The following is an 18519-nucleotide window of genomic DNA, read 5'->3' on the forward strand; positions in this document are numbered from 1 at the left end:
CAAATAATTTCTCAATTTTTCATTTAACTTTGATGGGTGTGATCCTATTCTTTGTAATCTGAGATCTACTCTTTTCTGAACTTTTTGATTCATTCAAATTGGTTAAACTATTTTTTAAATCTTTTTGTGGGTTGACTGATCTATGTGTTTGATGTTCATTCTTTCCTTCTTTTCTTATTTCGTCACTGTTGTCTACATGAAATTTGAATCTTTCTCCTGTTTGAGAGCTCAACCATTGATTCGATTTCGTATTTGATTTTAAAAATACGATTCTCCTTCTATGGTTCCCTACTTTTGTTTTAAGGCCGCAATTGGAGAAATCTTGGTATATTTGGAATTGTTGACTATGAATTGATATAGTGATTGTTAAAGGTGCTGAATCTGTTGCAAGTTCAACCTAGCTAAGGTTTTGGTTGTTTTCTTTTTCTTTTTTTTTCTTTTTGGGTTTGTTTCGGCTGGTTTGGGGCATGGGATAGGAGGGAGAAGGAGAGGGAGGGAGGGAGGATTTGTAGTGATATTTATTGTTAAATTGTTAACATGTATTTAGTGAAATTTTCTATAAGCAACTTAATTTCTTTTTCATTAGTTTTACCCCTAGTTTCTTATTGTTAAGATATGATACTAGGATATTTGAACAGTTGTATTTATCCAATCCCATTTGAAAGTATATTCTTTGACTTCATTTTCTTACCGTTCAACAAATATCCTACTTTCATTTGCAACGAAGACCCCTGCGAGTGATTGCATCAATGAAAAGTCATAATCAGCTATATGTGCAATGATAAACGGGTCATTTGGGTTTAGATGGATCAGATCAGATAACCCGTTTAATAAATGGCTCAAAGACATGTTTATTAAATAGGTCGGGTCGGGTCAAGCCTATATGATAGGGCCTATTATGACCCAACGTGGCCCGGCCAAACCCATTTGCCAACCCTACTTTTAAGCCACTCCACCTGTACACTAAATTTTTTGAGTGACTTTCATTTGAGAGACATCCATATCAAGAACAGACTAAACACAGACTAAACACAAGAGCTTAAAAGGAGAATTCGTCAAAACCCATTTGCCAACTCCTCTTCTAGTTCTTCTAACAGTCCTATAGGCTTATTGTACAGTAGTAACATACCAAGAATCAGATGCTTTGGCGGACAAGTAAATAAATAGCGAAGTACAAGCTCCATATAATTTAAGAAAAGTTCAGTGTTACTCAAACAAGATTAGAGCAAAAACAAGCAAAATTACCTGGACGACAAAGCCCTAGACATCCCAAGTTGATGGCCCTCCCAGTCCAACATCTAAGCTTGGTGTCAAGATCCCCACCGATGCGGAAAGATCTGTTCTTTTTCCTTTCTTATGTTCGATGACCAGACCATGGGCCTTTTTCTCACCACGAGCCACTTTTTGGCCTTTCTTCTCCCTGTCTGTATCCTCAGAATTTTTATAGTCAAGAGGATCAACGGGCAGTTTCTCTAAATCATTGATATCCGGAAACAACAGAACCTCTTCTTTCTCGAATTCCCTGCTATTCTCCCTCTCTTCTTTCTTAGATTTTCTCCGCCCTTTTTCTTCTCCAACTTCATCACTAGCAATAGACCCACTCGAAATATGTTTATCAGAGGTCTTCGCGTTCTTCTTCGACTTCTTTCTCTTCCCTTCCTTATCTTCAAGTTTAGAAGCACTGAGACTAGAAAGGAGATGGTCTTCCTCAGAGGATGACTTTGAAATATTTTTCTCCAGGATCTTGACATCTTTCTTAGACTTCTTCCTCTTAACTTGCTCATCAGCTTCGATTTCAGACTGATCACTTTTGTCCTCCTCAGAGAACTTTTTTCTCTTGTTAATTTCTGTAGGTTTTGCATTGAATATTCTCAAATTGGGCACTAACTGTTTAACCTGGAAACACAGTTATATGAGGGGAAAATATTTATTATTATTATTATTATTTTGCTGTGTATACAAGTTAAAAAGAAACGTGAGAAGTTAAATAACAATGCAAAAGAATTGCCTTCTTTGCCAACTTATCCTTCTGTGCAATAGGGTTTCCTTGGAAGTTGAGATTCTTCAAGTTAGGCAACGAAGAAAGCACCTGTAATTTAGGTGATTGGTAGCATAGTATTGTTTAATTGAAGGTATACAGAAAATAAAAATTCAAGGTTTACTAATTTAAAAAAAATACTACATTTAAGAGCGTTCCCAGTTCTATACCTTCAATTCTGAGAAATTCTCTATCAGGTTGTTACCCAAATCTAAATTCTGAAGTCTAATATTCCGTGCCAATTCAGCTGAGATGGTCTGAGATATGAATAATACTCGGAAGCAAAATTAAAAGATGGAAAAAAATTCAATCACCAAAAAAACAAAAACATTTCAAAATCAACAAGCGTATATGTATGTATGTACACACACATAAATCCAATTTCCACCAAGCACTTACAGTGATCTTGTTGTGAGCAAGTCGTAGCTCCTTCAGCTCAACACATGATGTGAGGGAAGATCCAATCCTTTCGAGATGGCAATGAGAGAGGGACAACTAAACAAACAATTAGTAGAAAGCATTAGTACTTCATCACCTTATGTATCTGCCATGAGATACATACAAATAAAGGAGCAGATAGCAAAACTGTCAATTAACAATGCTTACCTTTCTGAGAGATTTTGCCTTCATCAAAGAATCGCCAATATCATAAATTGGGTTTTTAGAAAGAACTGTACAGAAGAAGCCCGAAAACAAATAAAGTAATCTCTTAAATACGGTTTGTTGGAAAGCACTCTCATTAGCAATATTATGATTTACTGCATTAAAACTTCAAATAGCTCTGAAGAAATAATATAGGTTGAAAAATCATGCACAACAACATTCAACTATTCACAGATACATATCCTTCAAAATTTAGAAAGAATTCCAAGTTAAAATCAAGACGTAAACATAATGCAAAATGGACAGGGTAAGGAGAATGAAATTAATATAATCAAATGAAGCATGATCAATAAGATTTGTTTTTAAATTGCTCCAGAAAGCTCTGCTATTTGTGCAGGATATATGAAGCTATGATGAAGCTATGATCGCGATTATGTAAATATTATTTCCTCAATCTTTAAGAAGTGGCACATATTGGCTGTCAAATTGATTTAAAGTTTTGGAAGGAATAGTTCAAAGCCTCAAGTAATATAAACATTCAAAAATTTTGGGAAAATTGCTTCCACCCCACCGTCCTGGCTTCAAAAAATGTGCCTTCTACCCATTAAAAGGCCTTACAACTTTTACCCTTGGACCCAAAATATCATATTTTCACCCCATGTTCTCACATGCATTTTTAAAGTAGCTTAAGTACCCTTGCAACATTATCATCTTCAGCCTCTCTTCTCTGACATCTCCTCATGAACCCTCTCTCCATCTCCCTCAACCACAATTTCTTCCACTTTGCCGCCAACCTCTTCTCCTTTGCCGCCAGCTCACTCCTCCCTCCATCACCGTAACAGTCCACCCTCCCTCCGACGCCACCAGACGAAGTGGGATTTGCAGTGATGGGCCCCGAAGAGAGGCGAGCATGAAGGAAGGTGGCGGCAGAGGAGAGGTTGTTGGTGAGGTGATGATAGAGGCGGTGGATTTCGTCACCTTTAGCTTTTAATTGTTACCTTTGGGCCTTATTATTATTTTTTTAACTTTTAGCATAATTTTGAAATTTTTAGCTATTATTTGTGTCGAATCTTATCACCTTTAGCTATTAATTGTCACCTTTGTGTCTACCTTGTTTAATACTATTTCACCTTTAGCTATAAATTTCATCATTGTCTTTAACTTGTTACTTTTAGCACATTTTTGTCACGTTTAGCTATCATTAGTTACTCTGTGTAAAATTTCGACACCTTTATCTATTAATTGTTACCGTTGTTGTCTAACTTATTTTGAACTCTTTCACCTTTAGCTATACATTGTGCATAACTTTGCCACAGCCCACTGCCAAACTCTACTCTGAGGTTGCCCACATCCTCCCTTTGCCTCGGCTGCTCTTAGGGCCCACCACTGCTTCATTGTGAGGGGGTGCAAAGGGAAGGGAAGCAGCGTAGGGGATCTTGAACAGTGAAGAGGAGGTGGAGGGAAAAGGCAAAGGCAGCTGTAGGTGGATATTAAGGGAACAAATATAGGTTCATTATGACATCGGTCCATGGGAATTTGGAGGGAAAAGAGAGAAGGTGAAAAGGTAGACAAGGATGTTCAGGGGTTTTAAAAAAAAATATGTGGGTTTTTGTGTCCAGGAGCGAAAGCATGACACAACTTTCGTAGGTGGAGCAAGTTTTTCAGAAGGTAGGGGGCAAGAAGCAATTTTCCCAAAAAGTTGATGTAATCAAGATATGACAGAAAATGTGATTGGCAAAAAAGCAGAGTGGGTGATTAAAACCTGCTAGAATAGATATAGTATTGCATATTTAAATGTATTATCAATAGTAGGAGCTCATGTTATTTCAGTTGTTCCTTTGCTCCTCCCTCCCTCCCTCCCTCCTGCCTTCTCTCTTTATCTTTACTCTCACACACATACATGAGCAACCACCAGTGAGGAGTAACCTACAAAATTGATAGGTACACAATATCCTGTCCTACTCAGTTGTTTAGATGACTGAAAACTCATGGTCATATAGTATCAACAACTTCACGAGATTCACAAAATTCACTTATAAACCATACACCATTAAGCGCTAGCTTAAAGTTCAGCATAAATAATTATTCCCAATGTTATAAGATTTATATTTGCAATTTCATATTACATTCTACGTTAGGTTGTTTCCTCATCTAAACCTTATTCCTGGCAAAGGGGTACATCATTCTTAGCAACAGATAAATACCTTGAGGAACAATCGCCACCTCCCCTCCACCCCCCACCCCAAAAAAAACCACCAAAAAAGGACGAAAAGAATCTGAATTATCAGTGATAGCGGTTCGCATTAAAAAATTTGGACTGTCAGAAAATTCATGAAAATTCCAAGAAAGATAGTTCGTAGCTAAATATGTATCAGACATATTACAAAGGTAAATAGAATTAACTTCGCCAGAAGATTATGTGGCCTTACCAAGTGTATTCAAGTACGTAAGCTCATCAAGTTTGCAAATGGAAGATATGTTGTTATCTACAAAAGGAAAATCAAGCAGATAGTTAGCAATGCTAAAGATATCAAGAATATATAAAAATATAACAATGATATCCACTGAAACAGGCTAGAAATGATTTTTAATCAGTGAGGAAGAGATAAAAAAAGTAAAATAAGATACCATTCAAGATTAATGCTCTCAAACTCGTAACTGCGCTGATTTCATCAATTTTCCGAAGTTTATTCTTTCCAGCATTAAACACCTAGACCAACAGGGAACAAGAATTATGTCAATCATTAAAAAAAGGGTCTACACTAGTACTCTAGTACAACAGATAAATCAGCATGATGAGATTGCATTCTCCACCATAAGCTTAGTATTTTTAATGTAAACTCAATTTGACTAACTATATATAATTTTCACAAAGTAAATATTACCAATCCAAACCTAAATTTTTTATCCCCAAATTGAAAATCCATACTGCTTGATGTGATGTAAGACACATGAGCAATCTAAATACAAAATTCTCAATGAGTTTGGTATGTCTTTAATCAGGTATCAAGGGGCAAAAAATTAAGCAACTTTACAAAAATTCCAAAATGTTGGTTTGTCTATAATTAATACGAGACACTGGTGAATCGTATTGAAACCCTTGGGAATTTCCAGTGTTACAGAACTCGGCCTAGGCATCTGTCTAGGCATAGGCAGAGCCGCCGCTGCCCAGTTTCGACCAAAGGGGCCAGACTAGGCGGCCGCTGCATAGGCAGAGCCGCCGCTGCCCAGTTTCGACCAAAGGGGCCAGACTAGGCGGCCGCTCCGCCTACGCAGCACCTAGGCACCGCCTAGGGCTAGGTAGCCCGCTTAAGTGGACCGCTTAGCTTTCTGAAATAAAAAAATTAAATATTAAATCTGTACCCGTTAGCCGAAACTCATTCCCAAACCAAATTTTAACCTAATGCTTGCCTAACTCTCTCTCCCCCTCTCTATCTCACACTCATAGCCACCTCTCTCTCTCTCTCTCTCTCTCTCTCTCTCTCTCTCAGTCTCACCCTCTCTCTCACATTCTCATCCTATCCTGCAGCCAATGTTTTAAATGTCAGATGTCGGGTTCATATCAGACGGCTAAATTTTATGTTGAATAGTAAAAATTGGGGATACGTCGGGGACATGAAAAAAATATCGGATTTTCATATTGGCTGATGTGCATATGTGTAATATAAAAATTATAAATGAAATCTAAACATACTTAATAAATTCTATTGTCTAAACATATAAAAAAGAAAATAACTTATGATGCTTAGGTTGATGTTAAAGGAAAGATGTGAAAAAAGAGGAGTCCGATGTTGGCGGTTAAGGAGAGAGAAGATCGTCCGATATTGATATCAAAGGAATAGCTTGGAGAAGAGACTGATGAGATGTCGAAGGAGAGAGAAGATGAGCGACGAAAATGACTTCGGTCTTTTTTCCTATTTCCCCTAACTGATTAGGTTTTGTCAAGCAATATTAAGCAAGAAGTTAAATATCGGTTAATGAAGATTTATCAAACGGTCAAAATCCATATCAGATAGCGAATATTGAGGATATATTGTGGATAAGTAGTATTTATTGGAGTGACATTACCAGATAGTGATATACATAATATAATATTCTAAAATATAATCTAACCGTACTCAATGAAATATAAACATACCAAAATGTAAATAACAAGATCGTCGATAGCGGATAGCGTCGCGTAGCGGTGAGGCATCGCTAAGACTATTTCGAACTATTACGGTAAAATAATGGTAAAAAGCGCAAAGTCAAATAGCGGTCTAATTTAGATATGTATAAATACTAAAAAAAATAAAAAAAATCTAAGAAATCTAAAAGTACATATTGGATGATTTAAAGAGATCCTAAACATGAAATGGACATGTAACCATCACGTAATACCGAAGATGACTGGATGAGTTAAAAAATCGTCGTCTTCGAAAAGAAGAGCTTAGCGGTGACAAGACTGTCCTAAGAGGAGCTCACGGTGAAGGAGGTGAGGGAAAGTATCAAGGTAGGTAATAGAGGCTATGAGAGATGACGGGAGTATGCTGAAAATCACAGGAGACGGTGGAATGCAGTGATCAAGGGTTGAGTTTAATTTAAAAAAATAAGCCTCAAACCGCTTTTAAATAGCAGTCAAAAAGTAAATTTTGAATGCAATCGCTCACTATTTACCGTTATGACACACTATTGGTCGCTTTTGTGAACAGACATATTCCGTAATATGTCACCGCTATTGCGCGATAGCGTAATGGGCGATAGCATCGTGGGAATGGACCGCTAACTCTATTAGCGCCGCTATTGTGGGGCTATTTACCGTTATTTATAACAGTGATAAATAATTATGTTTAGGATTACTAACCAATGGTAGAAACTTGGGTTAGTGCATTGAATAGGTGTCCGTTGCCCGAAATCAAATCTCAAACTAAAGACCAATAATTTTGATTTTTGGACTGATAATATCAGCCAATAACTCATTTTATCGCTGCATTATCAACGATAAACATCCAAAAACGATAACCGGTAGAATTAAACTTATCATAGCGAAAGCCCTCCAAACCCGATAAATCGGAGATAATATCGGTTTATCAACCGATATTTAAAACATTGATATTAAGACAAACAAGAATTTAAGACCAAACATGATTAGATAAACATAATTAAAAAAATCAGCTAATTTTTCAGACTGGAAAATTGACCGACATATCCGACATGTCCCCCGATATATCCGTCCGACATATCCGACATGTTCCCCGATACATGATTTTAAATATCGGCCGATAATCCGATATTATCGCCGAGTTATCGGATTTGGGAGCTTTCCGCTAGGATAAGTAGGATTTTTAATCGGTTATCGTTTTTTGAGGTTTATCGGCGAGTTATTGGCGATAAAGGCACTTATCGGCCGATAAGTAGGCTCTAATTATCGGCTTTATCGGCCGATAAGTAGGATTTGGGAGCTTTTACTTTCTTTTGGATTTGCTCTTTGAATGTTTACAAATTATGAACTGTTCGTTGCTTTTGGAACTTGGTTGATTGATGATTAGCTTATGTTTGTTTATGGATATTGATAATGACTCATAACTACTAAATATCAACTTAGTAAGTTAGTTATGAATTTCATGATTAAACAATAATTATGTAGATGCGTAGATGGTTCTTCATTTTTTATGTTATCTTATTATTTGTTTGTTTATTATTCCATTTTGACTAACATTATATTTTTTTCAAGCTTATGTTTGTTTATTATTTGCTAGTATATTACTCCGATAAATACTACTTATCCCCGATATATCCCCGATTTCCGCTATCCGATAAGGATTTTGACTGTCCGATAAATTCCCGATAACCGACATTTAAAACCTTGCCCCGATATATCCGACACGAACCCTAAAAACGCAATACGTATTGGAAAGTTCAATATCGTGTCGATTGGCTCCTAAATCCGAAATGCCGACGTATCGGCCAACATTTAAAACACTGCCTGCAGCCGTCACCGGACCACCTCCCGCAGACCCTCAGGTAAGATTTTCTCACCCGCGGATGGATTCACCATCAGCATATCCAAAATCGGATTCTATCCATAAGTAAACTTATTGCCCCAATAACTTGTTTATTTTAAACTGTTTTTTAAGCTTATTTACTGTTATAGAACAAAATTTCACTTATGAACTGTTTTTTAAAGTTAAATAGTTAATTTTGTTCAATTAAATTTAATTAATTAGTTTAATTTAGTTTTAGTTTAATCTTGCTTAATTTTAGTTTAATCTTGTTGAATTTTAGTTAATTGTAGATAATTTTAGTTAATTTCATTTTAATCTTGTTTTATTTTAGTTAATTTAGTTTAATATTTTTTAATTTTAGTTTTATCTTGTTCAATTTTAGTTCAAATTTTGTTCAATTTAGTTAATTTCAGTTAATCTATTTAATTAGTAATTAAGATTAAAATCTTGTTCAATTTTACATATAGTCTTATAGAAGAGAAGACCAAATAGATGTTAATACTTAATAAATGATCAAGTTATGTGATTTATTTGAATCTTTTATTTGTCATGATTTGATGATTTGATCTATGAATGATTTGTTCGTTGAATTGTTATGATATAGAATGTCGAATATTCCTTCAAGGAATCTGTGGGTTCCACCTCTATTTCCGCGAAAGCCCCTGTGAAAGATAAAAGAAATTTGGGAGATATCGGTTGGGAGTTTGGTTTCTTCCAGATCCAACTAAATTGTGTTTGATGCAATGTAAATTGTGCTCGCACAACATGAAAGGGAGGTCTTTAGATTGAAACAGCATCTTGCCAGCAGATGAAACAATTGCATAAAATGCACTAAATTTTGGCTGTTGATAGGAAGAAGATCCAAGAAGCTATGTATGTTAATTCCAGGAGGAAGAAACTAAACGAAATGCATATGATGGAGTTGCAAGATGAAGCAAAGTTCGACAAGCTGGATCTAATGACTATTGAAGGAGAGGAAGTTGTCTCTTCTACACATACAATGGGCGAATCTTCAAAGAGGTCTAGAGAGCCAACCGTTAGGCCAATGGATGCTTATACTGCTAGTGATCCCGAGCTAGCAAAAAGACTGAAGGGAAAGATGATTCAGCCTGGAGTTAAGGAAGCTTATACGAAAGAGAAGAGAGATTGGGTTCACAAGCATATTGCTAGATGGGCATATGAGAATAACATTTCTTTTCATGTCCTCTCTACCAACTCCTTTATGCAAATGTGCAGCGCTACTGGGGATTATAGACGTACCTACCGACCGCCTAGCATGTATATGTTGAGGGAGCCGTTGTTGAGGGGTGTTGTGAATGAGACTAGGGAATCATTGAAGGAGCACGAGGAGTGGGGAAGAGTGGTTGTTCTATCATGACAGATGCCTGGTCAAATAGGAAGATGATGTCGAACATGAACTTGTGCACTCAAAGCAGGCTAGGCACAACTTTCTATAAGTCGATTGAGTGCTCCAGGAACTCGCACACAAGGGAATACATTTTTGAGTGGGTGGATGCATGCATTGAGGAGATTAGGCCACAGAAGGTCATACAGGTTATCACAAATAATGCTTCTGCAAATATTGCAACAAAGGAGAAATTGAAGGAGAAGATGCCGAGTATCTTTTGGACCAGTTGTGCAGCTCATATTATTGACCTGATACTTGAGGGCATTGGAAAATTGTCAACCTTCAAAACAATTATTGGAAAAGCGAATGCCCTCACCGTCTTCATCTACAGCCACCACAAGATCTTGAACTTGATGCGCCGCATGTATCAGATGAGGGAGATTGTTAGACCTGAAGCCACTCGCTTTGCCACTACATTCTTGACCCTGTGGAGTATTCATGAGAAGAAACTGAAGCTAAGACTCATGTTTTCTAATGAAGAATGAAGAATGAAGAAAAAGCAAGCATTCCAAAAGTCCGCAAATGGTACAAAAGTAGAGGCCATTGTCTTGTGTGAGAGTTGATGGCAATCTATAAGCAAGTAATTGAAGATTTATGCTCCCCTTTTTCGCACGTTGAGGGTGGACGATAGCGACTAAAGACCCTCAATGAGATTTGTCGTGGGATGCTTGAAGACATAAAGAAGGAGATCAAGCTTGTTTTGAAGAAATAGGAGAGCCTATGTAAGTCCGTGATTGATATTATACATTCCAAGTCAAAGGATCAATTATATACACCCTTACATATGGCAGCTTATATCCTTAACCCTTACTATTTCTTTCGAGATGATGTTGCTAAGAACTCTAGGGTGGGAAAGGAGGGGTTTCTAGATGTGGAGCTGCTCTATCCCGATGAGGAACACCAATTTGAGGATACTAAGGAGTTTATGGAGAAGTACAGAAAGGATCATGGCTCATTTGGTAGAAGTTTGGCCGTGAAAGCTAAATAAAAAATGGACTTCAACCTAGATAAATTTAGTTTATAAATTGAATATATCAAGTTATCAATCATAAGTTATTTTTTGCACTGGTAAATTCAATTGAGACAATGTGTTTGCAGCTAGTTGGTGGTATATGTATGTTTGTAGGGAAAGAAGAGAATAAAGAAAATGTGATTTTGATTCCTTTGATCTCGGTTACAACTTGATTACAAAAGAGAGGAAAACGAATTTGGTTTTCCCCTTTGTTTAAAACTGGGTTCTTCTTGGCAGCGATGGAGTGCTTCCTTCGATTGATTGCGTCGAACTTGCTCTCCGTTGACGATCCGACCGTCTTTATCTCGTGGGAACGATGAACTTTCGTGGAAAGTTTTATGAATAACTCTAAATGAGTTTAAGAACTCAGAACGAGTTTGAACTCTGTGAATAGAGTTGTTGGAACCGAAAATTCGGTTAATGATCAAGCTGTTTTTCCGTTGTCGAAGAATCCTCTCAGATTTGATCTTCTGAGTTTGATTCAAAAATCCTATCTCTAAGGATTTCGTTGCTGCTGAATCTCCAAGCCTGAGTGGTTGAGATCCTGAGAATCCAACCTGTGCGGTTCAGATGTCAAAAATCCAACCACTCACCCCTTAGTTTTTAAAGAGCCAGCCCCTTTAACCAACTCGTCTGGTTTAGATTCTGATGATCCAACCCTTTACTCCGTTGGGTTTGTTGAGCTTTTATTGAGGGATAGGAGATTGTAACTGACTCCTATATCCGCTCCTATGTGGGCGAAAATCCCTCAGGACGTGGGAAAAACGGTTTTGGAACCGTTCGACTCATGTTTGAGTGAGTCAAACGCCCAATCTGGCGTTCAGAACCTCAACTTCGTGTTCTTTGAATTGAGACGCGAAGTTGGGTGTTAGCTGAACACCATTGAACGCGAGGGTCGCTCACGTTTGGTTTGTGGCTTGACGACGCGAGGGTCGCTGTTGGTTGAACACCATTGAACGCGAGGGTCGCTCACGTTTGGCTTGTGCATTGACGACGCGAGGGTCGCTGTTGGTTGAACACCATTGAACGCGAGGGTCGCTCACGTTTGGCTTGTGCATTGACGACGCGAGGGTCGCCTTCATTTCCAACTTGGTGACGCGGGGATGACATCCGCGTTTCAGAAGGAGTTAGTTGATTTGTAACTTCTTCTGTAATGCGTTGCAAGGACCGTCGTTCAGTAATCCTAGCTTTAGCTGTTGTGGAGTGTGAAAGCCGTCAGATTGTAACTTTCACTGCAGATTGTGAAGACTGCTGAATAGAGTTTTCATCAGTTGTCGGAAGTGTCGTTGAATTGTAACCCTTCTAGATCTATGTGAAAAGTCCTCTATTTGCCGCTTTCGATCACCGACCCGAAAGCTATTTGATTGTAGCTTTCGTTGTTGAAGCTAGACGGAAATCAACATCCATAGTGTCTTGAAGACGAATATTTGCCCATAGCTCTCTACCAAGCAACTCACCAACTGAGTCCAACCTTTTATTTCTGAAATCATCACACTGCTCATCAGCATCTCTAATAGTTGCTATGATATTAGCCATGCTGTTGTCACAGCCATCAAGATCAATCATCTCAGAAGTGAGGTCGCGTTTGTGGCAATTGTGGAGTTGTGGATGCAGTGATTGGGAAGTCGTCTGATTGTGACCTCCGTTGTCGGAGCTTGTTTGAATAAGCTATCTATTGTGATTTTTAGACAGCCTACAATGTATGACGGTGATTATCCCTTTCTGCAAAACGTGGCGATGAAGGTTCTTAATCTCGCTAGCAATTCTTCTGGATGCAAGAGGAACTAATCTCGCTAGCAATTCTTTTGGATGCGAGAGGAACTGGAGCACATTTGAGGGAATAAATTACATAAATATCTAAAATTAATAAGATAAAGTTATCTATTTATGACTTTTCTAATTTGTTCTTTTCTTCTTTAAAGATTCACATGAAGAAGAGAAACCAACTAGAGTCGAAGAGGTTGGAGGATCTTGTGTTTGTGAAGTTCAATGCCCAAAAAAAAGAGGAGAAAGCAAAGGCGTGCTAATGAAAGATCGTACTACAGCACGTGCATAGGTCCTAGGAGGAGTCCCCTCTGATGACGTGGAAGAGACATATCATGGTTCGGGTATTAGTTGGACGATGGTGGAGAATGTATCTGGAGCGGCTGAGGTTGTGGCAAACAGGAGGAGTGAAAGAATAGCAGGAGCTGCAGGACCTTCGATGATTACTAGAGAAGAAGAGTCTCTTGCCTCTGACGATGATGTCACAGACGAGGATTTCCATGATGATGATAATGATTGATGATGATTTCATTAGATTATATGAGTATCCTATACTAGACATTTAGACTATTCGTTTTTTTTTCCTTCTTCTGCATTAGACTTTTGAGTTTGCGATATTATTTACTATTTTGATGACTTATTATGTCGCACATTGTGATGTTTTTTAGTATTTGGTTACTACTTTAGCTATTTAGTATTTATTCATGGTTTATTATGGATCTAAGCTTGTTATTTATGTTTTTTTGTAATTTTATATGAACTTAATACATATTTTTTGAATTATTATAATTAAAATAAATTAAAAAATAGGCAAAAACCTAGGCGCTAGGCCCCAGCTCGAACGCCTAGTCTGCATAACGCCTTCTGTAACATTGAGAATTTAATTTCTGGATAGTTTCTATATACTAGATCATATTTAATGATTCAAATTTTCAATTTTTTGAAATCCAAATTTAAAATTTGCATACATAGGGTGCGTTTGGTTAAGCTAGGGATTAAGACTAGGACTTGAAATCCTAGGACATGTGTCTACACCCATGTTTGGTAATACATTGGACTGAGACTTAGGTGGGACAGGGACTTTGGTTTAAAACCCAAAATGAGGATTATGAAATACCTCCACCCCCTTGGTATTAGGATATCGAGATCTATCATCCAACCTCGCCTCTCAAAAATCACGATCCTGATTTATTGTTTGTGCTCTCCTCTGATCTCCTCTCTCATTGAATCCGAGTTGACTTTCAATCTCTACTCGATCTCCGCTCCACCTCCGATCTCTGCTCGATCTCAGCCTCGAGTCGACCTTGATCTCAAGTCGACCTTGATCTCGACTCGACCTTGATCTCTGGTCGATCTCAGGCTCAATCTGTCTCAATCTCAGCCACAATCTCCACTTGATCTCTGCTCCTCCGCCCCCAAATTCGTCATTTGTGATTGTCATTGATTGTGATCAGATCTCTCGAGGTATTATGTTGCCAATTGCATTTTACATTTGTTTTGATTTGATCTGTAAAATATTTTCTTGATTAATACATGATAAAAGATAAAAAATTGCATGTTGGTACATAATCTTCGTGATTTTGATGATTTTAGGATGAATAGGCTCTAGTTTCTGCTTTAGTTTTTTGTTAGTTTTGTTCATTTATGTGTAGTTGTTCATCAAATTTAGCCCATGGAGAAAAGTTTATCGCTAATGTGATTTGGGGTTAGTTTCTTAATCAAGTATATGTGAATCTACTAATTTATATATTTTTCATTTGTATATATGAGAAACTAATGAGTTGGGTTTTTTTTTTTTTGCATATAAGATTTTGAGTAGAATTTGTTGTAACCAGTTTAATATGTTTTACATGTAATTACAACTTGAAAGAGGTCTGCTAAAAAATAACCAATCTACTTATCACTCTAGCATGCTCTAGAATGAAATATATCTTACAAAAATAGTATATACATTTAATTTAAATTTTCCAATGATTGTGGCCAATGTAGATGGCATACCTCTATTCAGATCCTAACTTTGCACACTAATAGCATTCATTTGTCACTGAACAAGCTGCCACCTTTTCTAGTCTTGAACATGATGATTTGTATATAATGAAATAAGGTGCTATAGAAGGTGGTGTTATATATAGAACACTATTGAAAAACATAATGGAGTTATCAATTTAAAATTTCCAATGATTTTTTTACCCTCTTCATGATTTGCTAAGTTGGACTAACGAATTTTCTCATTTTAACTATTGGTGTGCTAAATACATTTTGTCATATTTCTTATTGTCGCCATATGGTTGCTATCAACAATAATTAATCCATTATTAGTGCATGTTAGTTATTAGTTTATTGACTGAGATGAGAATGTTTTAGGTGATGGGTACAAGGATTGTGATCTAGTGACATAATCAATATAACATACATTGTATATATCAATGTTTTTTATATTCTTTTCCTAGAGTATCTGAAAAATTTATTGAACCTCATATCTTTGTTCATGATTGAGGTGAAAAGTTTCTAAATACCATTTTACATTGTTCCAATCCATCATGGTTAGTGTTTAATGGATGGAGATGATGTATTAAGTCTATCTTTACCAACAACAGAGCAATGTGAGGCTTAGCTTTTATAGGTCATAACAGTTAGTTTGTTGGAGTCTGTAAGCAGTAGCTTACCTGGTGATAAATGCTTTGGTTAAGTATGTACTTATATGCTCTGTTACAAATTCGCGGCTAGAGCTCCATTCCTTTTTGGCATTCGCGGCTAGAGCTCCATTCCTTTTTGGCATGCTGGAGTATTAATTTACTTTATCGTTTATTAAACAGCAAGTGCTAGAGAGATGTAATGCAAGATACTATAAACACGTGTTCATATGTTCAAATAAGTGAATAACACTGCTTAGAGCTTGTTGTTGCAATGCAAATAATAGTACATACACAGTTATATATACATGTAAGTTTGTACAGCAATGTTCGCTAAGTTTTCATGTACCAGAGAGTGTGCTTTGTAACATATTGCATTTGCACAGTGCCTCAATGGATTGATCCTTTGATGCAGGCTTGTAAGAAACTAGGACAACTGGAGCTTTCTGACTGTGAAATTTATGCTTCCTGTGAGCCATGTCCAATGTGTTTTGGTGCAATTCATCTTTCTTGAATTAAGGTAGAAGCAGTAATAGCTTTTCACTTCACTGAAATCATCTGAACGGATTTAACTCAGTCGGTTTTACTTTGCTTACAGAATTTAGAGGCTGGTATATGGAGCTAAGGAAGAAGCAGTAATAGCTATTGATTTTGATGATTTTCTAGCTGATGCGCTGAGGCACATGATTTTACCAGAAAGCTCATATGGAGATTAAATGAGCTGATGGCAATGGGGCCATCATCGTTGAGTATGAATATTTGCTGCTGCTAGATGTTATTCTGATTTCTGAATGCCTATTTGCTATGTGAAAATATTTCTTTTGTAATCCTTGTATACCTCTTATTTCCTAGGATATATATTTGCATATGGTGTTTCTTCTGGCATATTCATCAACATGAAAGCAGAATGAAGACATGATCCATGATAAATTTATACGTTACCTGTTTTTTCTTAAGACTTCAGTTAAACTCTCAATTTTACAGGACCTGAGAAGTGCTAGAAACTTAACCTCGGAAGCTATTTTTTGTATTTTTCTGAGATTGGTTTTGTTGAATACTTGATTTGCCCAATGTTTTAGAGATGGTTTTCAATGCTGTGATGACTACCAATGGCTTTTGTATTTTTGAGCTGTTTTTTTTTTCATATAAAGTTGTTCTGTTGTCTATTTTTCAGCATTTTTACTATTTTTAGTTGAATGTTTAACTCTTCATATGGGTTTCGTACAGATTTTTCAATGAAGAATTTAGTGGGATTTGTTGATGTGTTTCAAGAGGTTGCTGGGTATTGGAAGAGGCTTGCTGGTGATAGGAAGAAGACTAGTGGGGTTCGTTGATATGATTTTTGTCGGAGTGTGGTATGTAGATCTTTTGTGTGTGTGTGTGTGTGTGACATTAATATTCTGTAATACAAACTTAGTTATGGATTTTGGTACTGTTGGCTTGTATGCACATTGGCAATTTATGTTTTGATGGTATGTGGATTTTAGTAATATTGGCATGTATTCATTTCCTCTATTTTTATTTTTCTTCTTTAGCTTCCTCAAGCCAGTTGATAAGTGGCTCAAGGACTTCATTAAAAAAATTAAGAAAGAATAGCTGAAAAAAAAAATGAAACTTTTCACTTTATAGGGTAATTAAAATAGTCAATAGCAACCCAATTTATGTCCGAGTCCCATCACATGGAACCTAACATGGGATTGTGATTTTGAGCATTCTAATCCCAAGGACATCGAGCACAGAACCAAACGTGGGATTGAGATTACAAATCCTAGTCCCACCTAATCCCAGTCCCAACTAAAGTTCTAGTCCCTGTCCCATCGTGAACCAAACGCTTCCAGAGTGTCTGCATTCTGGATACTGTAAAAAGGGCATAGCTCAACTGCACAAATTAAAACAATAATAAAAGAGTACGAGGAAATCACCGTAAGCTTGGAGAGGCATTCAATTCCTTTCAAAGTCTCGAGCTTGTTCTCGACAACTGACAGCCATTTCAAGTTGGCGCACGAAGACAGACCCTGCAACAAGTTTTCACATCTCAGAGACGTTACAAATTGCAAACTTTGCAGAAGAAAGATATCGACGAATTGCGACACCTCGAGGGAGGAGAGGCAGTTGAACTCGAGATCGAGCTTCTCCAAGTTCCTGAAACTCGCCAAGCACGAAACCTGGAGATATCAGGACACAAAGTGTTCGTGAAAATGCCTTAACCGCCGTAGTTTGTGAGAAGGACTTGCTTACATCGGAGAGAGCTCGAGATGAGAGGTTAAGAGAAGTTGTTGACGAGGAATCGAGGTCTTCGTCATCTCGAGCGATTTGCTCTAGATTCAGGCGAGCCATGGCGACTCTCTAAAACCCTAACCGCGATTTTGGGGGGCCAAAACTGGGCGGTCTGATGCTAAAAGTTTATAAATTAAAAATGACTAGGGGCATTGTATAAACGGGGCGTGCCAGGAATTGGGCCTGGTTGCAGTTTGGGCTTTAGGGCAGTGTGATTTTTGAAAGGGTAAATTACACTAGACCCCCCAAAAAACTTTCACCATTATGTAGAAAAACCTCAATAACTTTCAAAATGCACTGAACCCCCAATAAAATTTTCAGAATAAATCATGTAAAACCCCTGATAACTTTCAAAATGCCTTTTTCTTTTCCCCCCTAATTTTATCTGCAAAATACAAAAAGTTATTTGATGGTTTCCTGCAATTTCAAGAAGTTATTTGCGGGTTTAGTGCAATTCTATAAGTTATCAGGTGTTTACTGCAAGATACTAAAATTTCTTGGGGGTTTAGCGCGATTTACCTTTTTTTTTTAGATCTTGATAAATGGATTTCGTTACATTTTAAAGTTTAAAAGGCATATTCCTTCGCATGTATGCACTGTATGGCGAGTGACCGTGAAATTATAACACCACTAAAATCTGCTGTTGTTTCTTTCATATGAAAATTGAACCATTCATTTGTGAGAAAGAAATAACAGTTTAACAACGAGAAGGGAAATTGTCTCCTTAGCAACACTGATATATTCAGTGCTAACCTCTACAAAGTACTACTGTAAAGTTTCGTCCCCCACACAGCTTTGCA

General features: G+C 37.2%; 1 protein-coding gene across 1 annotated transcript; it reads right to left on the reverse strand.

Annotated features, from left to right (window-relative positions):
- LOC109830400 (dynein assembly factor 1, axonemal) lies at nucleotides 1052-17831 on the reverse strand. The gene is made up of 10 exons (XM_020397656.1): nucleotides 17681-17831; nucleotides 17536-17607; nucleotides 17365-17457; nucleotides 5270-5351; nucleotides 5071-5127; nucleotides 2645-2709; nucleotides 2438-2533; nucleotides 2209-2295; nucleotides 2009-2089; nucleotides 1052-1896 (listed from the first exon to the last, which is right to left on the reverse strand). Exons 1-10 carry the CDS (start codon nucleotides 17777-17779, stop codon nucleotides 1261-1263), a joined length of 1368 nt encoding a protein of 455 aa, XP_020253245.1. The 5' UTR covers nucleotides 17780-17831; the 3' UTR covers nucleotides 1052-1260.

The sequence above is a fragment of the Asparagus officinalis genome, chromosome 2 (genome assembly GCF_001876935.1).
Source record: "Asparagus officinalis chromosome 2, Aspof.V1, whole genome shotgun sequence".
Classification (NCBI taxonomy): domain Eukaryota; kingdom Viridiplantae; phylum Streptophyta; class Magnoliopsida; order Asparagales; family Asparagaceae; genus Asparagus; species Asparagus officinalis.